Source organism: Rousettus aegyptiacus, unplaced genomic scaffold (genome assembly GCF_014176215.1).
Source record: "Rousettus aegyptiacus isolate mRouAeg1 unplaced genomic scaffold, mRouAeg1.p scaffold_m13_p_5, whole genome shotgun sequence".
In the NCBI taxonomy this organism is placed as follows: domain Eukaryota; kingdom Metazoa; phylum Chordata; class Mammalia; order Chiroptera; family Pteropodidae; genus Rousettus; species Rousettus aegyptiacus.
The window spans coordinates 59748376-59770934 of record NW_023416308.1 but is presented as its reverse complement, the minus strand read 5'-3'; the positions used below and the strand labels follow the sequence as shown (position 1 = coordinate 59770934).

General features: G+C 36.4%; 1 protein-coding gene across 1 annotated transcript in view; it reads right to left on the bottom strand.

Annotated features, from left to right (window-relative positions):
* Window positions 1-5290: 5290 nt before the first annotated feature.
* MAML2 (mastermind like transcriptional coactivator 2) overlaps window positions 5291-22559 on the bottom strand; it is a 327265-nt gene continuing 309996 nt past the window's right edge. The window contains exons 3-5 of the mRNA XM_016159932.2: window positions 18657-18860; window positions 13355-13466; window positions 5291-9637 (exon numbers count right to left, since the gene is read on the bottom strand). Coding sequence (XP_016015418.1) covers window positions 8625-9637; window positions 13355-13466; window positions 18657-18860 — 1329 coding nt within the window. The 3' untranslated portion in view covers window positions 5291-8624. The remainder of the gene's footprint in view (window positions 9638-13354; window positions 13467-18656; window positions 18861-22559) is intronic.

Here is a 22559-nt window from a genome sequence, read left to right as displayed (position 1 = left end):
CAAACAGGTGATTAATGCCCTGAGCTATAGTTTTAGGTCAGCTACAAAAACCACTAGGTGATATGAATTTTTCAGTTCCATTATAATCTTATGAGACCACCATCATTACATGCGGAGTCGACCAAAATGTCGTTATGTGGTTCATGACTATAATTTTCTATTTTTATGGTCTTTAAAATGTTCTAATTAGAATTAGATAATTTTATTTATATAGGGATATGTATATGCATGTATTTTCTAGATTTTTGATGTTATTGTGAATGATAGATATGCTTTTCAATTTTATATCTAGTTATACTAATAGTTGGTGGTGTATAAAAATTACTTTTAGGTGTCTATTTAGTATTCAGAAAATTTATTGGATTCTTAAGGGATTTGCCACATATATAATCATATTTATTTGTGATTATCCAAATAATGTTTCCTTTGGTTCTTCTTATGTAACTTTTATATATTTCATTTTTTTCTTAGTTTACTTCACTGGGTGGATTAAGTAGGAGTGATGACAATGAGAATCATTGTCATGTTACTATCAATTTTTAAATATGAGGCCAACCTTGTATTACTGGGAAAGACCCAACTTGGTCATAATGTACTATATTTTTCATATATTACTGAGCTGTGTTGGCAAATGTGCTTTAGGACTCTCAAAATTAAGTTCATGAGTGCGGCTAGTTTGTAATTTTTCTATCATATGCCATCCATCCATGTTTGGTTTTGATATCAAGGTTATGCCAGCTTCAAAAAGTGAGTTAGAAAGTGTTCTTTTATTCAATTTTCTGGAAACATTCATATAAGATTGGACTTAACTATTCTTTAACATTAGTAAAATCGTTCTGCTAAGCTGTTTTCCTTATAGCAAGATTTCAAACAACTATCCCAATTGCTTTAATATTTTCAGCCTACCCAGGTTCTTTATCCTTAAATCAGTTTTAGTGAGTTTTATTTTGTGGTAATTCATCTATTACATCTAAATTTTCAAATGTATTGCCATAAATTTATTCATAGTATCCTATTATCTGTTTAATCCTTATAGTTTTTTAATAGTTATGTCCCTTTTTGATTCTTAATAATCTTTTTCCTTCTCTCTTTTTTCTTTGATCAATCTTTCCAGTAGTTTGTTAATTTATTGTCTTTAATGAATCAACTTTTGGCTTCATTAATTTTCTTAGTTATGTTCGTTTTTCCTCTTATTTTTATTAATTGAATATTTTTATTTTTATTATTTACCACCACTTTCCTTAGACTTACCTTGCTGTTTTTCTAATTCCTCAATTTAGATTTAAAAAAATCATTCTGAGCCTTTTGTTTCTAATAAAAAGCAACTGAAAGAATAAATTTCTCTCCAAGAACTTCTTAAGCAGCATACATATTCCATTATTATTTAATTATAAGTATTTTCTATATTTTTAATATTTTTTTCATTGACCCATGAATTGTTTAAATGAGTTCTTATTTTTTAATTTTCAAGTGAATGAAGTTTTCCAAGTTATCTTTTTAAATTTATTTCTAAAAAGTGAATTGTGATTAATGAATATAGTCAGTATAATATTGATCTTCTGAAATTTAACATTTAATATTTTATGGTACATAGTGCTTTCAATTTTTATGAATATGCTTAAAAAATGTTTATTCTCCATTTGCTAGAGACAATAATTAATGCTGATATTTCTAAGTTTCTATTTCTTTAAATATTTTAAACTTAGGTATTTTATATGTGTCCATTATTTCCAATACCTGAAGTTTTTGTGGTTCTTCTGCTGTCTGTTGCTTATGCTGGTTCCCATTATGATGCTTTGTTTACTTATGTATAATTTAACTTTTTCATTTCTAATAATCTATTTCAGATATAGAAAAGACATTTAAAAATAAAACAACCCTGTAGTCTCCATCTAGCTTAGAAAATAACACCATTTAAGTCCCTTTGGTATACCTTTGAAGTCTCATTTGTCTATATTCCCTCAAAGATAATCAACATCTTGAATTTATGTTTATCATTCTTATGTATCTCTTTATACTTTTATTTACCATCATTTCCAACTACCTGCTCACTTGCCATCCTCTACCACAGAATCTATAACTCTAAGTACTTGACACCTGCCCTCTCTTGAAGATCTGAAAGGCCATAGACACAGTCATGGCTAATGAAATGTAGTTATAAGACTCTGGGTAGGGTGACCTTTCCTTAATGAAAAGGTACAGATTTATCATAGACAACATTTTTTGTCCTTCATAATTTTTTCTTTCCATTTTTCAGCTTGGAACATGGACATGAGACTAAGGTAACTATTTTGTCATCCTAAGGTGACAAGAATAAAGAAGAGGTCTATGTTTCCTCACAGCAGAAATGAAAGATGAAATTAGCCCAGACATGTGATAGCATTGTTAGACTACTGCACTAGGTTAGGATTGCCTGCCTGCCTGCCTCAGACCCTTTTTTACATGAGACAAATACTGCATTTTATGTGATCTCAGATGCCATTGATTGTAAGACACATTATTGTTCTACATACCATTAAGAAATAAAATGTTGACAATCGTACAATAATACAATATTTTCTCTTTACATGCGTTGTAAATGATTTACAAGCTAACTTTATAGAAAAATAATTTGAAAAACATATTGAGTCCATGAAATATTTTTTTCTAAAAAAGCTTTTTTAAAACCACCATTAGTTGAGTTTTCAAATACTTGAAGCTGAACAGTTGCCTCACAGATGTCATTCTATACTAAATAGACACATTTAGATTGAACTTGATGTATCTGAAAGTAGAGAAGGAGGAAGATCAGGCTTTGCTAAGAAAGCTGCTCTTGCTCCAGGTCAGCATTCCAAGATGGCTGAGTCCAGAGATCTGCAAGCTTGTTATGTCAGACCGGGGTCTGTTTATTGGCAGATTTATTTCTTGCCCTTTTCTGGTCTGAGCTTTCCCCTAGCACCTGATGTTAGGGGGTGAATATTCCTCAGCTAGTGTGCATTTGTATCCTGAAGAAAGAGAGTTTTTAATGCTTCTCCTCCCCGGGCCATTGGTTTGAATGTTAAAAGGGAGAATAGTCTTTATTCTTCTTGTTCAGAAGGATGTGATCTATACATGTTAGTTTCTCTTCCAAATAGAACTCTTCATTACCATTATCCTGTTTTTTCCCCACTTGGATATGTTGGGAGTGGGTAAACATCCTTTGGGCTTAGATTGCTGGTTCATCTTGATCTGGTAGAGTTTACCTCACCTAGGTGTGTTAGAATAAGAGGTGGATGCACTAAGTAGATGAGATTTGGATTACCTCCTCATGGGGAGGAGGTGAGTATGGTTAGATTATAGTGAGGTTTTGAAATTGAAAATATGGGAAAAACAGTATGCGTGGAAGGAAATAGAGCAGCCAGAAAAGGAAAGGATAGTAGATATATGTTTTCTTCCTTCCTTCCTTCCCTCCTTCCTTCTTTCTTCTCTCTCTCTCTCTCTCTCTCTCTCTCTCTCTCTCTCTCTCTCTCTCTCTCTCTCTCTCTCTCTCTCTCTCTCTCTCCCTATCTCTCTCTCTCTCTCTCTCCATTCTCTTCCTCCCTTTCTTTCTGATGATAGTAACTTGATTTTCCTTTGGGAAATCACCTCCTTTTTACTCTCAGTGAAATGGTTTGCTAGTGTTAACACTATCTCTGCCTGCAGGGTTAGGCATTTGACTCAGGCCTGGCCAATCAGAACACCGCACCTCCATAAAAATGATTGTTCAGGGATGGTCACATGACCTAATCAAGCCTGTGAGATGCAAAGTTGTGTCTTTTGAAAGGGAAGCATTCACTATTGTTCATGCTGGACTTGGAATTGTGAGGATCTAAGTCTGGCACTTCTAGCAAGCATCTTGCCATCATGAGAGAAGTGTCTGCCTAGGAATGAAGCCCAATACCTAGGCAAGCAAAAGTGAGGGACAGAAAAGAACCAGTTCTTGATGATATTGTTGACCTGCTGGATTCAGCTGTGCCAAACACGGAACTAGCTCCTAAACTTTTTAGTTACCTTAACCAGTAAATTTCTTTCTCTCCACCTATTTAAGATATGTTTTCTTTCTTTTCTTTTCTCCCTTCCTCTTTCCCTTCCTTTTGCTGAAAAGAACATATAAAAAGCTTCTATAAATTTATGCAGTCTTTTATATATTATATATTATTCTTATATATTATATATTATTCTTATATATTATATATTATTCTTTCTTTTTCTGTTAAGATGAATGAACCCTAAGTATTATAAAAAGTGTTTGTATATTCACGCACATCCTGAAGCTAATGATGACTTAAATTTGGTAAAAAGGAAACTTAAAATGCTATTTACATAAACAAACAAAAGCCTCCTTTAAATACTACTACATGCAGGTCAGGGACAACAGCATTTGGTTTCAAAAATCTATGTTCAATATGTTTTCTTAATTTTCATGAAACAATGTTTTGTTATTGTTGCCAATGAAGTTGATGCTAGGGCACTACATGTACTTTGTCTACTATAGGGACCTAGGAAATATAGGTAAAAGACCACACACTATCATTTACAACTCATGAAAGTTCATTAACAAATATCCAATGCAATACACTACTCAAAGTATTAGTTTTTTCCTCCCTAGTAGGCAAATATTTTCTTTATGAAATTCTATGATCTCACAGGAAAAACAACCATTTAATATCATATTTCAGCTTTTGATCCTCAGGACTTGATTTGTATTGTTAGTGGGCACCTACATCAGCATTGTCTTTCTTTTTGTCCAAGTCTACTTCTTGTTTACTTATGATGAATTGGGATTCATATGATTTAAATTTGAATGAGATGGCTGCTTTGTTGAATAAAGTTGACTGCCAACATAAAAATTTTCAAAAGGTTAAGTGACAGTGACTTCTTTATTTTACAAAATGATGCCGTTGAGTCTTTTTTGGTTAATTTTTCACTTAGCTTTGGGAAAAAATCGATAGCAAAGTTTTAGAGTTGGAAAGGAATGCAGAGCTATTTCAGCCCCATTTTTGGGAGAGGAAACATAATTACAGAGATATTAAATGGAAATAGTAGAGAAAACATTTAAGAATTTGAACTGCCCTTGGCGACTACAGAGTAGGAAGAAGCTGAGGTGTTTTTTTGCATTCGCCTTCACTCTCATTTCCTTTCTCAGATCTACTTCCATGGATACAAAATGAGATTCATAGATAATTTTAGAATTACATATTTCTTTCTCTTAATTTGCATATATTTTACTTATTTTTGTCAATGTGATTTTATTTGTTTACCCTTCCACCTTCCAGAGTCATTGGCCAGGAACTACATAAAATGTCAATTTTATTATTGCTCCATTAATAACACTAACAAAAAGGATAATGTCACACATTTTTGGCAGAAGGGAAAGAACAGTGGAACTCAACAATGTATTTCAACAGTGGAGCAAGAAATTTGGTTCGAATGGTTCCCCTTGTCTTCTACAAAGTTCCATCTTTCTTTCAAATGCTTTAATTCTCAGGAAGAACAGTGTAAATATGCTTAGTGAGGCTATGTTTACCTGGCCCTGTGTCTACTCAGCTTGTCTGGCCAAGTGCCACACAGCAGCCTAAGCAAAGGCACACTATACCTGAGAATTAGGCAGTATTTCTCCAGTATTTAGGAGGTGCCGTGTATACAGGATCTTAATACAAACTTTCTAGCTGAACTAAAGAAAGAACACTAAAATGAGAAAAGTCAGCATTTCACTAGTGTTAGAAGCCTCCCAGAGTATAAATTTGCCTGTCACTATTAATAGTTCTCAGAACATTCTGTGATGTAGCAACAGTATTGTTGGAGACTGAAAGTATGATTTCATACGGGAACCACTTCTGAAATTTTTAAAACTATTTTTTAACACATGAAATTACACACAATACAAAATATTTGTTTTACAAGTTGAAATCTTTACAATTGTGGGTACAGTTACAGTAATGCGAGTAATATTAGTGCATTCACTTAGAGCAGTTATTTATCTTCAGTGGGCTTAACAGAAGCTAAGAATGAATTATTTGCTTAAATTGCTTTCTAGTCTTTGAATCAAGAAAAAGAAAAATTAATTCTACCTCCTTTATAATATTGTCAGAATGATAAACAACGCCAACAATTAAGTAGTCTGGTATTTTTATAAATGGGAGATTGTATTCCAATAGCTTTTAAATTATAAATCATAAAGTTTTGACTACATATGTCTATAAAATTATTATTATCTCAGCTTTCAGGAAAATTACGTCATCTTTGGTAACAGGCTGTCAACAAACAGAAATAAGACTACACCATTTTTTCCAAAGAATCCTGTATTTTAATGAATAGCTGAATAAATAGACATTAATTATGAAATTCACATTGGATAGAAGAAAATCCAAACATTCTGATTGCTTTACCTCTTAAATTTGATAGCTACTACAAAACATACTATTTATGTTAGGGTAAAAATAAGCTGAATCATGGGAGTGTAACTGGGAAGTGCTGGCAGATATATACAGTAACATGGAGAAGCCATGAAAAAAAAAGTGTTTCTATGTACATAATTTTTTCTTAATTTTTCGCATGGAGAAATGCTGTTTTATAAAATGGGAAAACACACAGTAGACCACATGCAACAAGGACCAATACAATGTGCACAGCAGAATAATCAAATAAGACATAAAAACTATGGGTTTAAAAAAAATTGGAGAGTGAAATAAAAAGGAAAGAATTGAAACCTGGAATGCTTTCTTATTGAGGTTTCAGAATATAAATTTGTCTAACAAGCCTCTTGATAGTTTTTAAAAGTTCCCACTTGACCGCTTACGGATTAAGTGTAGAGCTAAAAATAAACCATCGTATTATACAAAACTTTGTATATTAGCATACAAAAGGTAACAATTTACTTTTTGTATAAAATATAACCTTTTGATAGCATATTTATTTCACATATGTATAAATATAACCCAAAGAATATGTTTTAAGTATTTCTACCAAAATATTCTTTACAAAAGTTTACAAAACAAGTAATTCATTTGTATTTACAACCTAGCACAGAAAAGATTCTGGCCCAGTGATATTGGTATCATGTAAAAGAGAGTGCTTCTAGACATTTTAATGATCAGGAGAGGACTTTGCAGAACTTTCAAAATGTGTTCTTTTTAAGAACAGATATTTAAAGATTTAGTTACTAAATGACATCAGTTAAGTTACATTTGATAATTGAATATGAGTATACAACTAAAAAGGCTGAAGATAACCTGTGTTCCTCTGTAATGAGGAAAATGATAGTGATATTTCGCATCCATTCCAAATCAGCACACATCTTCTCCATTTTATAGCTGATCTGTATGCGGACACTGAGGTTAGATGACTCGACAATAACTCTTTCTTTGATACAGTGCTGAGCCCTGAGGGAGAAAATGTGAATACGAAGGGTCCATCTAGCATGTGGCAATGATTCATCACGTCAGAGATGGAAAAATGAATAGACTGCTACTGACAGATCACACTCTACTTAGCTGTTTACCCAAAAAATATGTCCAAATAAGGACATTGTTTTCTCTCTCAATAATGCTTTCCTTCAAACTCTATGAAATAGATTTGTACCCACTCCTACCCACCATTCCTGGTTCTGATCTTCTGCTTCTTATTTCCAACCAAAACATGATGCCTTCTAATTTCAGTTTTGGTCTCCACAGTTCCTTTTCTCACAAATCGGTCTCTGGTCATCAAAATAATCATGGTGGACCAAGCTCCATTTCACTCAGCTTGGCAACTAACTAGCAGGCACCGTGACAATAAGCAACACCCCAGTTTATTTGTGGCCAAATAAATTGTCCTTTATAGCAATGCCCAATGGGGTGTTTTCTTTTTTAAATAGTGAAATCTGATGCAGACACGTGTGCACTAATATTTCAGTATGATCTGGACAGGTCGTGATTGTATCTATGACTTGCAAATGGATTCAGAAATTGGTAGTGGAAGCCAATAAAGTCGGACAGCTCTACATTTGCATCATTAGACAGCATCTTACTGAAGTATAGGATATGTTGGAAAACTGAAAAAGTGAGGGGTGAAGCTGCGGAAGAAATTCTATAACTCACTGGATGTTCTCTAGGTTCTCTTGCTTTTAGTTACTTAGGACACTGGTTACTCCAAACAAACGTATAATATTTCAATCTGGAAGTTTTAGGAAAACTAAATGAAAAGACAGAGTGAAAAGATTAAATCACACTGATATCTATGAGAACAAATAAAGGAATTTGTTGCTTGTTGCTTGGAACTAATACCTCCACATGACATGTGGTTTAAACAAGCTAAAAGTTCTATGACTTTTCTTTGAGGGAGAAAAGAAGCTTGGGAAGCCTATTTTACACAGCTAATTACACATCAACATCACAGTTCTGTTTGGATAAATTGGATACTGTGTCCTGAAGTTTAACAGGGAAAAGTGATCCCAATGTTTTACTTTCAGGTTTGAGATTTAAAACAAGCATTTGGACCAAAATGTTCACCACTACAGTTACTTTCTGTTTTAAGCCAAGACATCTTCGTGTAGTCCAACTAAAAGTCAACAGTTGGCCTTTCCAGAGTCCTTGTTAAAATACTGCATTTTAGTGCTTGGAGTTGGTGAATTGTCTCTCTTTTCTCCTTTAGGAGTTGTTCCCCAAGATTTCATCAAGATTGATGTCTTTCATCCAGTCGTCATTACCAGGCTCTGTCTTCAATAAAGAATCAATGAAATCAGCATCGCTGTTTAGGGCAGGGCCCATATTATCAGTCTGTTGGTTGAGAAAGTCAAAAGCTAAGTCACTGCCATGGTCAGTTCCTTGAAAAGCCCTGGAACTTTGGTTGGGTGAAGGAAAATTGCCCGGTGTCAGGGATGGTGGCTGGTTTATGCCTGTCCTTGACTGATTCAACCCTGTTCCTGACTGGTTTAAGTTAGGCAAAATCTGTGTGCTTAGCTGATTTGGTCTGAGATTCAGACTTCTGAGTGGACCCATGGTTTGTCCATTCAATGTCTGGCCCATCTGGTTCATGGGTCTCATTTGCAGTGCTGGTGTTAACTGGTTCGGAGGAGCCACTGCCCTCTGGGGAAATTGCTGGCTACCTACAGCCTGCTGCAATGACTGGTTCGGAGCATAGGCTGCAGGTGCACCTGTGGAGAAGCGGACTCCTGTGGACTTCAGGGCTTCCTGCTGTTTGGTTGTTGCTTCTTGAGAGGCCCAGTTTGGCGCTGTTGTGTTAGATGTGATCATTACGTTCGACGATCTCTGTGCTGGCATGCTTGCCATACTATGGGTTAAATTTGGTCTTAATTGTTGTGAGTTGCCAACAGGTCCAGTTCCAAAAGTGGCCACATTACTACTTGGCCCTAAGGTAGGTGGCCGTGGCATTAAAGGGTTGTTTTGATTTGCTATCAACTGGTTTGGGTTTCTCTGCTGGGTCAATTGATTCATTCCCGAAGTGATGCTACTGTATGTGCCAGGTTGATTACAAGGCATATTTCCATACATCCCTATGTTTTGAACTGCCGTGGATAATGATGGCATTCTTGTTCCATGGGAAGTAGACATGAGGCTGGGATTTGGAGTTAAAATGGTGTGTGTTGAAACTGGGTTTGCCAAAGTCTGGTTAGAGTTTAAACTCACTGTTGATGTGCCACCTAAGGAAAAGAAGATAATTATATTAATTCATAGCAGTAGGTTATTTCCTCTTTTGTATCACTTTGCAATAACTTAGCAGGGCCAAACCTATGGCCTTGAAAATTATGTCCAATTCTTCCTCTGTGTCATCCCTATTCAGGAAGCTGCCACAAGTGGTTCCAGTGTCTAAGGGTAAATTCCCAACTCTTTAACTATCTTAATTCACTGTAATCTATATTCCAGTGACTATTTCCATACGAAAAGCCTTTTGTTCTAAGAGATATAGTTACTATTGCATTGTTATCTACTCATCATGAGCTACTTTTGCTCATGCCATTTCCCTCTCTTCTGATGCCCTTATTGCCTCACTGAGCCTTACCTTTTTTGTTAAGGCTCGGACCAAGGTCCAAGCTCCTTCATTAAGCTTTCCCTGATAGTCAAGCCTCTTCTCTCCAGTAGCATTTACTCTTTGAAGTTTTCATTTAGCACTTAGCTTTTATACTGGGAAATTCATGGATCCTCAATGGGCCTGCCAGTTACATTGATGCCTGTCAGTAAGTGACTGGATATGGGGCCACCCAATCACAGGCTGCTGAATAGAGGGGTTCCATACATCAGATAGTGATTAACCAGCACATTGAAAGCTTTCTGGCTTGGGGAAGTTAAAGGTGTCATGGAAAGACATCTTGAGAGACAGAAATGGAATGCCAGAAACATTTTTTTAATAAGTACCTGCTGAATGACAAATTCCTTGAGGGGAAGAATTTTTGCCTATTTTGTTCACTGTCATATTCTCCAAGTCTAGTAGATGGGGACAAGTAGGTATTCAACTGATAATGAATGAATGAATGAGATATTGAAGCAAAGATATAACTTGGAGAAAGATACTATTTTAAAGTGCTGTCCTTGCAGAGAGGTAGGGAAGCCCAGAGAATCAGAGATATTGAAAAACAGAGGACTAGACACATACAAATATCAGAATAGCAGTGTGTGAGTGGAGTATGACTGCAAGCCCCATATATTCCCTACTGCTTGAGGGTAGTGAGCACAGTACACAACCTGAAAGACTGAAGGCCTTGCTCTTTTTAAAAATTATCTTCCTAACTAGAAGGCAGGAGCAGTCTCTTGTATCTCCAAGCTTCACGCAGGGCCCTGCTCTGTGTAGGGCAGTGAGTGCTTGATGAAGAGGGATCAGAACCAGGTAGGAAATACTTGAACAATAACTCAGAATTCGCACACTGTTAATGAAGTTAAGCAACATCATCTTGGTATCTGAAGGTTTCATGAGAAGGAAATTTACACTATGAAAATGCTAAGGAAAAAATTTAAGGTTTTAAAAATCATTCTCTTTAGGTGCCTTCTATTTTAACAAGATGCCCTGAGAAGGTTTTTGAGGACAATAATATTTTTAAACAACCAGAGCAGAGAGAATTTCTATAAAGATCACAAAATATTATTTGCAGTTAATACTTAGAAGCTCCTAATATGTGGTAGAAATTGTTTCAAGTGCTCATATAAACATCTGGGCCAAGTGATTATGATTGTACTGAAATTAAGATAAAAAGTGATAAAGAGCTTCTGTTGTGCTTGTTGCTTACTTTATTCTCAGAAGCCACAGGCAGTGTAACGCTCTAGAGCAGGGTTCTTACCCGCTTGGGGTCAGCAGTTGGATGCTGAGGACCCCTCCCTTAGGAAAATACCCACATGCACTGAGAAAAAGACTTCTAGGTGCCTACCAAACAGCCAACCTCCCTGTCTTCCTTAGAAACAGGACCTTGAATTTGTATTAATGTTTCCAGCTGAAAAACCACGTTTCCCAAATTTCCTTAGTTGATTGGGGGTTGGGGGTCGCATATGAATGATTTTGGCTAAAAGTAGAAATTATTAGGTTAGAGTCCAAGAAACCTACTTTGATAAGGGAATCTGATTCATGTTCACAGAAGCATTATTTACACAGTCAAAATATTACACACACGCACACACACACACTAGAATACAACTCAGCCATAAAAAGATGCAATATTGCCATTTGTGACAACATGAATGAATCTTGAGGGTATTATGCTAAGTGAAATAAGTTAGATGGAAAAAGATAAACACTGTAAATTTCGCTCATATATAGAGTATAAACAAAAAAAGTAACAAACATACTAAAGAAACAAAACAAAAATAAACTCAGGGATACAGACAACAGAATGATGGTTACCAGAAGGGAAGAGAGATGGGGGAGGGGAGGTGGGCAAATGGAGTAAAAGGTGTCAAGGACATGATAATGGAAGGAAACTAAACTTTTGGTAGTGAGTGCATAACAGAGTATACAGATATTGAGTTATAATGTTGTACATCTGAAATTTAAATATTGTTATAACCAATGTTACCATGATAAATAAAAAAAAAAAACTTATTTTTAAAAAGGGAATCTAACTCATTCGAGAGGCCATGTTATTTTTTCCTTCTTCCATCTTTCAATCCAGAATATGAATATAAAGGCTGGACATATGGTGGACAAAAGTAGCCCTTAGGATGGAAGTTATATGCTAAAGAAGGTAGAGTGGAAAGACATAAGAAGCCCGGATCCCAGATAACATGGTAGAGCCACTAAACCAGCCTCAGACTGCTATCCTCGGCATTCTTTCATGTAAATGGAAAAAGAAAAACTGGGACATCCACTTTGAATTTTATATATTTCAAAGGTAGCTTTCCCCAAACCCACTGATAGGCCACGGTGTATAAGAAGCCAGGTTCCAAACAAATCTCTTCTCATCTCTCAACCTCTTCGAGGACAGGATAAACAGAAAATCCTGTTTTTGCTTTGAGGCAAAGTAATCTTAGAGAGTAGAATACATATATTCCATTCCTAATTTTAGTGGAAGAGGCGATCTGGTGCATTCAAAAGAGTTTAAATAAATAAGAACAACATATTTATAATGACACTTAACAGAACTAGAAAATATTAACAGACAGCGGTATTCAAAGCCCCTCCTTTTTCAGGGAGTCTTCCTTATGGCTTCCTGGACAGAGGAAGGTAACAGGTAAAGAGAAAACTTGGAAAACTCAAGGACCAGCTTAACTTACATGAGAAAGTGAAGGGCAGAAGAGGCTTGAACAGATGGATGATGGGAGAAAGCAGGAGCAGTACGGGCTACGTTAGGGAGAAGTCCTTTTGGAGTTCAGAGAGTGGGAAGAGAGATTTTAGGGGTAGTGCCTACTGCCTATGTTATGTTGAGAAATCTATTAAGAAGTTTTGCTTTGTATTTGAAATGCAATCCACCTTTGGAATTTTTGAGAGACTTTATAAAGACTTAATAAACTCTTTAATTATTTCTTGGTGGCAGGACTATTTTTCTTAGGGATGTGAGCCCAAAGGTGGAGGCAAAAAGACTGAGCTTTATGCAAGTTACTCAGGAAGATACCTTGCACTATCTGAGTCAAGATATATTGCTAGGAGGAGATTGATTGAACCTAGCAGTTAGAAAATATTTAACCTTTTTTGACTTCTCAGAGGTAGTCTAATGAGCAGTGAAATATATGAATATGAAAGAAAAGTAAGCAGAAACTGATGAGAAGACTGAAAATATTCAAGTTTGGTCTTGACCTGAAAGTTATATGGGAGCTAGTGAAGGAGTCTAAGAAAAACGTTACAATTAAATATGATAGGGAAAGGTGGAAATATTAAAAACTGAACAGTTTTCTTCTTTCCACAGTTATAATTTCTGTTAATTTTTAAGAACACTTACCAGAATACTGAGCAGTTGGTTGCATATTACCCACATTTCTTCTTTGGTCTTTATAATCTGGGGGTGGCCTTGTCAAATGTCTGTTTATCTGATCTTGCGGAGTAATTTTCTCCTTGAAAACACAAATGAAAACATATTAAATTGCATTTTTACCTTCTCACTTGTAAAAATGTACAGAATGCTATTTAAACAAATAAGAATATGAGAACCGTTTTATAGTCATAGTTGAGATTCATGGATCTTATTTAGTAGCCCTAATTCAGAGATAAATCCTTTCCATTACAATAAACTTCCCATATGGAAGTGTAATTTCTACTTTTCAACATGCAACATGTATTTGGGCTCTAGCGACTACTCTCATTTTCTATATTTTGCAATTATGTTTTAGTGAGGACTAAAATTCTGTGATTTTTGAGATGACAGTTCTAGATTTATTTTGTGGCACACCGATATGCTTTGGTACTTATATATAATTCTGGACCCGCAGAGTACAGAAGGCTTAAGAATAGGATTTCCAGATAAAATATTGGACAGTTGAGCATTCTGTATTTTTATTTGCTAAATATGGCAACGCTAGATAGGAGACATCAGGAGATAACTTGCCAAGTACTTCTATGTATGCATATTACTTCATTTTTTTTTTTTTTTGCTCTCATAAACAACCATTGAAGGTAGGTATGATTATTCCCACTTCGTAGGTGAGGACATGGAAGCTTTCTTAGGCTAAGGAACTTGCTCAAGATCACATAGTGGTAGAACAGAAAGCAAATCTTGAGTCAAAAACTCAGGCTCTTTCCTGCCACACAATACAAGGGCCCCTTCACCTCTCTATTTCTCTGTGTCCCATTCTCAAAGCATAGAAATTTCCCCAGCTCCCTTCTTTTATTCCTTCTGCAATTTCTCACCTTAAGATCTTTACAGTAGGTTTCTTTGGGAGCTGAGAGAGGAAATAAGGGATTTTTTTTTTTTTTATCAGTGCCAAAGACCGCTGGGTGCAGTGAGGGAGCATGCACGACATGGGGCACTATGGGGTGTCTCAGTAGGAGGAGCGTGTTAGAAAGAAGCTATTATAGGATTTAAGTTTTGCTTGGGTGGTTTAGGGAGATTTAAGGAAATAAAGATTTGTTCTAGATTGTAAACTGTCAGGAAGCAAGGTTGATTTTATGAGTAATGAAGTAGCTGTTAGTCACTTAGTAAAAGAGGGGATTTGGGGTATTTTGTGGGTTGCACGGTGACCTTGTTTGTGTCTGTTTTTAGACAAAATTATGAAGTGGCCTTATGTTGTCTCATTTTATCATGGTCTCAGAGTAATCCTGTCTGAGGAGGTATTCTGTAACATAGTTTATGTCCAACAGAGAACAAATGGCCTGGCTGTGAGTTTCATATCAATTCTAGACATCAGGAGTTGCTTTTTTTTCTTTCCTAGTATGGATGAGGAAATCTTTAGAATTGCTTCCCTACAATTTTGTATGAACCCTGAAGTAACCTCCATTTTTAAGGATAAAAATAATTGACACAGGTAGACAGAGAACAATATAATAGAAAAGGTAGCAAATAGAAAATAAGACCTTGTAATGGAAGATGGATAAAATAGATGGAAGCTAAATGAGGACTGCCTAACTTGGAACCTACTTAAACCATGTACCTCTCAATTTCTCAACAAATTCCAAACCTTCTAAGTAGAATAAATCTATTATAAAGGAAAGAAAAAATGGCTTAAAACAACAACAAACCAAATTCTAATTCTTGTTTCTAAGAAAAAAAAACTTGAAAGACTCACAGAGTTTTGGGGACATCGAGTAATTCATATAAAACACAATTTTGATGAGCTAAGTGTAAATGAATCAGAAACATATGAATTACATTTCTTTTAAATATGGGTTTACAAATTAAGGGAAAAAGTGGTTGGTGAAACTCTGGTTTTACTTAAAACCTAAATGTTTAAGAAACTGTTTGAGATGTTCTATGAACCCAAATGTGGCAATGTTCAACCATTCCTATTGTAAACAATTGTGCAAGCTGACAATTTTGATTTTTGTGCCAAGCATGGGACTTTCTGAAATCTTTTCTTTTTCAAAAGTATCTATTATTTTTTCTTATGTAATTAGGTGTTTCTGCTGTTTATACTAAAGAAAACAGGATTCATGCATGTGTGATGCGTGGTATGTTGTGTGTCTGTGTGTGTGTGAGAGAGAGAGAGAGAGAGAGAGAGAGAGAGAGAGAAAGAGAGAGAGAAGATAGGAAAGGGGATTAAGAGGGGGAGAGAGAGGGAGTTATCAGCTCCTTGATTCCCAATTAAAGACTAGATTTCAAATCTGGACTTATTTTTATGTATATTCAACCTAATAATTGACTTTTTATTACTCTGAGTGCTAAATTAGGTTTGCTCAAAGTGTAAACATATACATCTCTGGAAACTTGAGTTTCTTAAACTACTTGTTCACAAATGAATTCGATTTGTGGCCTTGCATTTGGACTATCATAGAACTGCCACATTGTCACTTATGCTGAAGAGCAGCAAAGATCATTCTCCAATACTGAAAGGAGACTGCTTCATTTGCAAGGAATAACGTTCCCATTCTATGAAAGTGTAAACTCATGGGAATCGCTGAGATTATTTCTGTGTAACATCAAATTTAACTTATTAACTAATGTTTCTTGCTAGACCAATATTTTGGACCTGAAAACCTAATACAGAGATAATCTTCTGATGCACTTACCTGTCCTGCTTTGGTTTCACCATATCAAAATGTAAATGTGAATAATTCTCAGACTTCCCTCATACTCCTATTGTGAGGATTAATCCTTTAATTCTGTAAAAGCTCAGCATGATGCTTGGTACATAGTAGGTGCAGAAAATATGTTGGTAATTATGATGTCCATTGCAATAAGCACTACTCATCTCTCCTCTTTGTGCATCATTGGTGGGAGAGTAATAGAGAATAAGGATAGCGCACTTTCATAAAGAAATGTCTCAATTCAGGTGCCTATCTGGCCTTGCCAACTGACCGCAAATGACTACAAAGCATATGCTAATGTAAAGTGGTATCAAAGACTGTTTCTTCCTGGATATGCTAAAAAGCATGGGCACCCTCAATGGCATCTAAATAAAGAGAAATGTGAATGCTTTATAAAAATTGCAAAAACAGCAGCCTTGTTCTCATTCGTCTCTCATAGCTTATGCCACTGCCCTTTGCACCTGCCCAGTAGTGACTCGGCTGGGGCCCAATGGGAGGTAGGCCAGTGTCGGGACCAGACCTTCATGGAATATTTCATTGCCTTTTAATCAGAGCTGAAAATCCAGAAATTTAATCTCTGCATGTTATAATCCAACAAATTTGTACTATTGATGGGAATAATGACAAGGTAACCAATAAGTCAATATTAGATTTTACATTTTGTCTTCTACCGCCCTTGTTTCTAAACTGTTAAGTTTAGCAGGATAAAAAACAAAAAATGGAAGGAGTAGGTGGGAGAACCAGGTTTTTCAAAACTATAATTTATAGAAGAAATCATATGTGTCACTTTACAATCCAGTCAGTGGTTCTCCTACATCTTATACTGTAGGGAAGTACTCAAGGTCACCTGGAAATTTATTTCTAACTATTGTTTATTCAAGTTCAAATAAATTTATTTCTAGTTCTTCTTCTATGTTCTGCACTCCAAACTTACTCCATATGTCATTCCTTTAAAAACATAAATAATTTTATATTATTATGTACCTTTTTCATTATGCATTAAATATTTCATGATGAAATCTTAAACTAACAAATACACATAGAGACTGCATTTTTGGGTCTCTGGACCACCCTCCACCTGGAACAGTGGAACTCAGTACTCTAATCATCAGAATCTTACAGTCCTTCAAAGTGTTGTTTTAAAAATGCAAAAAAAAATTTTTTTTTTTTTTTTACCTCTCTTGGGAGGCTATCCCCAAACTCTCCAGGTTGGATTTTATCCTTTCCTCCATGACATTTTCTCTTACTATGTTTATACCTTTTTATAATGCCAGTCTGAATCTAGTACTTCCTTTTTTAATCCTTAATGTATTCCTCATTGTTTTTCAGACTAGAAATTCGGATTTTTTAAGCTCTATCCTCTAGCCTCTCTGGCCTCCTTGCCTATCGCCTCCCTATCCCAGCGCACATTCTGTGCCTCAGCTAACACGATATACAGTGTACCTTGTCGTCTCTAAGTTTCTAATATGCTGGTTCTTCTGGCTGTAAACCCCCTTCTCTCTGGCTCTTTACTCATCTCCTCCTTCCCTTTCTCATCTTCAGTAGATAGAACTTCCTCTAGTAGTTGCCACATGACAGTATTTAATCATATGCGTTACAACCGCCTCTTTATTTCACATCCTCAGTGGTCTCTAAGCAATTTAAAGACAAAGACAGGGTCTGACTTGTTTATGGCTATATTCCCATTGTAAATTAATAAGTTTTTTGCTGCATGAATTATAGAGCTTATTACACCCTGGATTTCTGACTCTTGCTAGAAACTCCTTGAGTATAAAATTTTTTCACTTTTTTTTCTCTTTATTAACCTGGAGATGGTCAGCTTTGTTCCTTTCTTCTTTTGTTTGGCCAAATATTTTGAAGGAAGAGAATGAAACTTGGAGATAGGGCCTTAGTCTTAGGAGGCAGGAAGGGTTTGGGTCAGTCGTTGAATGTATGAGTATGTCTGAGAATACAGAAGGGATGCACCGATAAATATTGAAGCAGGGTTAATACTTGGGTAATGTATGAGAAGTGACAGTCGTGTCTTTCTTTAAGGCCACTTTAATGTGATGGAAGTGGGATATATTTTCAAATTTTTTTGAAAAACAATTTTGAGATGCTTTATTTTGAAAGCCAAATTTTAAGTTTTGAAACCCCATGCTAGCTTTTAAAACTGCTTTTAGAACTCTTTTATCTCTAAAATCAATTTGGATTTGAGTCGGTTAGAGTTCTGTCCACTATTTCTGCCCCTCAGGGCTGCGGCACAACACTGGTTTCTTGGGCCTGATTCGAAGGCCATGTTGGTGGTTCAAAACACTCCCTGGCTGGGCACGGTTTAGCTAGCTGGGGTGCTGTGCTTTCCAAATGCCCAGCAGCTGGTAAATTGAGTCGATTTCTTTCTTTCTTTTTTATTTTTTCTGTAGCACTCCACATGTATAGAATTAGCTTCTCTTACAGCCAGGACACCCTTGTTGCTGTCGCATGAGTAGGCACAGAGAAAAGAACAATAAATAGAAATGGAAAATAATGAACTCCTTCTGTGGAGCCAACAAGTATGGACAGTATAAATTAGGAGAAAGTTTTACCGCGTCGACCAGCATCTGCTGCTGGAGGAGAAGCTGCTGTTTCTGCTCCATGATCTGCCTCTGTAGAGTCTGCTTCTTTCCCATCAATTGCTGATTCAACAGTGATTGCTGGGAGTTCATGTAACCACTTCCAGTGTTTGGATTTGAGCAGGGGCTGGGACTTGGACTGGGGCCCGTGTTTTGGCCTACCACAGAATGTTGATCCTAAAGAAGAAGAAGAGGGAGGGAGAGCTACTGTGAATTAAATGAAGAGAAATGTAGCACAAAGATCATAAGCTTAGATTCCGAACATTTTTCATCTAGTTGAGATCAAACATGCTTAATGAGTTGGAGATCAGAGAATTGCTTTTCAAGAGTAGAAGCAATAATTGCATATCACAGCAACCAAAGCAGCTGGGTTAATGACACTAGGGGACTGGAAAAGCTCCCACACGGCCCTGATGGTAGAACCTCCACATTCCAGAAGGCATTTACGGAACCTCAAAAAAAAAAAAAACTAGCATAAAAACATATGGCAAACCTCTCAATTGCTCAGGAGCAAACACATCATAAAATAACAAGTTCTTCCTTTTCCCTAAAGTTAGCTAGTACATATCAGTGCTGACCCTGCAATAAAAATTAGGTTTAAATTTGCATATTTTAAAAGTTAAATGACCATTTGGAACAGAAGGGGCAAGCTTTCTATGATAAGGCAGGAAGGCCTGTGAGTTGTTTTACAAACACTTAGGAACTTGAAAGGGACTTCATTTTTCGGGAACTTGTTAATTCTGTTCCCTGGTCAATAAGTCAGAAATCTCAGTGCTTAATCAGTAAAAGAACACACAACCAATTGACGATGAGAAAGTATTGATTAAAAACTCACATTGTATATTAAATAATAATGGGTATTGGTGAATTGTCATTCTAATTTGAAATCTCTATCAATCTTTAGGTATTGACATGTCAGGACCCTATAGGGCAGAAAGTTAATCCAGCCAAATAGTTTTATTAATCCCAATGTAGTGTTTATGATTGAGCTGTATACTGAATGGGTTATAAGTAAACTAGAAAACATTGTCTTCTCCTTGGTAAGTTTATTATATAACCAAGGAGGAAATTACATTCTTACATGTACAAGAAAATACAGAATCTAGCTTTAGATTATATGATACAAGTACTATGTCAAAGGTCTGCACACTTTGATGATATTCATTTGGGAAGCAGATACCCTGGCCTTGCTCCAGAAATTCTGAGGCTGTAGGTCAGGTACCTGCTCAGGTGATTCTAATGCTCATTGGCCCAGGAAGTGCTCTTTGAGAAACACTGGATGTATAGCAATAAAATTCAATGCTCATTCCCCAACAGGACTGTGTGAGGTTACAAGAGAGTAAAAAGATGAAGCAACTCTCATGATGACTGTAGTAGTAGTAGGTACTCCATTTGTGGAAAGTCTCTTCCCTTTTATCTCCTCTTTCTTTAGGTATCTGCTGAGTTTAAAAAAAAAAAGTCACCAGTCCAAAGCCTGGAGATGTAGGAAGCATGGCCTTGCTTTAATAATCCCTGGGGCTACAGAGCTCACAAACTGCATCAAATGTAAAGAGATACAAAACAATCTTAAGATGACCACACACTGAAACTTATTATAGGCCAGTCACTGTGCTCAGCGCATTACATGATTTGTCTCATTTACCTCTCCCAACGAAACAATGAACAAGAACTATAACATCATCATCCCAATTTTGCAGATGTGAAAGCTCAGCTCAGAGAGATCACAGAGGTAAGTCATCAGGGAGGATTTGAAGCCTGTTTGACTGCAGAACTCCAGTTCTCTGTCACTATTGTCACTTTATTGTCTCTCTGTTGAGATGAGAAGCTTTGCGGAGAAAGATTTTCATACCTCTGCCAACTCATCTGTTCGTGAAGCAAATATTTATTGAGCACTCCCTTCAGGGATGAGCCTCTCTATCAGACACATGGAAGAGACTATCATGGGGAGAAGGGCAGGGCTGTGGAGAAGGGGGGGGGCAATCCTCCTTAGCAGTTAATTAGAAATAATTGTCCCTGAGTTTAGGTACATCTTCTGAGCAGCGTAATGAAGCTATCCACTCACATGTCTGCTCGGTAAGCCCAGTCAGTTTTCTCAACTTTAAATCCGCCTTGGCTTTTGGGAATGATTTCATCCCGCATGTCCTACAAGCCACTAGGAGTGTGGGCCTGGAGACAAGCATGTGAGCATCATAAACAGAACAGGAGTAGATGAAGATCTGTGAGTTGAGTGCTTTTGGAGGGCGAGTGGAGTGGGACATACATGGAGGACTGAGTGTTGAATCTTTGGTCCACACACACTAAGAAGAGGCGGAGTCAGAGGAGTGTAAAGACAATCAGAAGTGATAGTGGAGGAATCAAGGCGAGAGAGAATATATTGGATACAGTGGTTAGCCTTCCATTCTCCACTCCAACTTGAGTAGAAACAGTTGCTCTTTTCTGTGATATAATTTGGAGTTTAGAGCAAGACTATGTGAAAAGAGGATTTTGTGTTTTAAAAATATGTTTGACAAACATACGTAGGAAAATTATATTCACTTTTCTTTTCAGTTTTCTTTGCATGGCCAAGCAGTCGACAAGGCCATGAGCTCTGGAGACAGGCCTGCTGTAATTTATATCCCAGTTCTGGCTCTTATTAGCTCTGTGATCTGGGAGAAGTTAATTCACCTCTGTCGGCCTCAATTTCCTTATTTGTAAAATGGGAATGACAACAATGCTGAATTCGCAGAGTCTCTGTGAGAATTAGAGGAGATGATACAATGCCCCAAATATTCAGCACCTAGTAAGCACTTAATAAACGATAGTTTCTCATGATTGTTATACTTATTTCAATACAAAGGAACAACAGTCTGTTTATCTGTTGAAAAGCAAGAGAGACAGGCCTTGCAGACTGCAGAAAGCTGTTTTACGTATCAGCTCTATCAGAAACGTAGCAGTCTCGATTAGATTGTAGATTGCAAGCTCCCTATGGACTGTGGGAATTCCCTCCATCCTCCTACCTGGAGATATCAAAAGATGAGTTGAGTGTCATTCTCTGACAGTCTTTCGGAGTGTGCGTCTTTTATATAGGTTAGGGGCTCAGCTCAGGGCCTGGATACTTCATTCTTTGCTGTGCTGTTTTTTAAATTTCTTAACATCTAATTATTTATTAATAGAGCAGCCAAATATACATATACTAAGTATTGTGCCTTAATTTCTTCACTTGTTAAATGGAGGTGATTCTATTAATGACATAAAATTAGACTAGATGAAATTTAAAACAGTTCCAGGCACTTGGAGCTTGTTAAATTTTAGCAATTAATATTTTTCTTATTTACTTATTTTTGTATTATTTTGTATATGACAGAGAGGTGTAGAAACAATGAACTCTGTGGAGGAGCTTATGCTGTAAGTGTACCTGGCTCCCATCGTGTTTCAAACACAGGCTGGCCCCTGTGCTCTCCGGTTGACCACAGTTCCCACTATTCCCTATTTTATTATCTCCATCTGTTTTCCTCATTTCTCTTACTGGTTTGGCCCATGAAGGCATTTGAAGCTATAATCTCTGGCTTATAGTTTACCTGGAAAACTAAAACACACATCACTTCCCCATATGTACACTCACTCAAAGTCATTACAGTAAAAAGCAATGCATAATAATTTCCCTTAGGTGTTATGACGTCTATTAGGCCTTAGAATTAAAACCCAGATCTCCTAATGCCCAGTCTAGTTGTCCATGCAGCCATTCATCTATTAATGAGTTTGATGAATTTTACTGAATATCTACTATGTGCTGGCAGTTTTCTATTCCCCCCCCCCCCCGGAGATTAAAAAAAGTATTTAGAAAGGAGAAAATGAAGAGAAAAAGAGAGTGCTTAATGTTGGCAGAATTGGTGAACT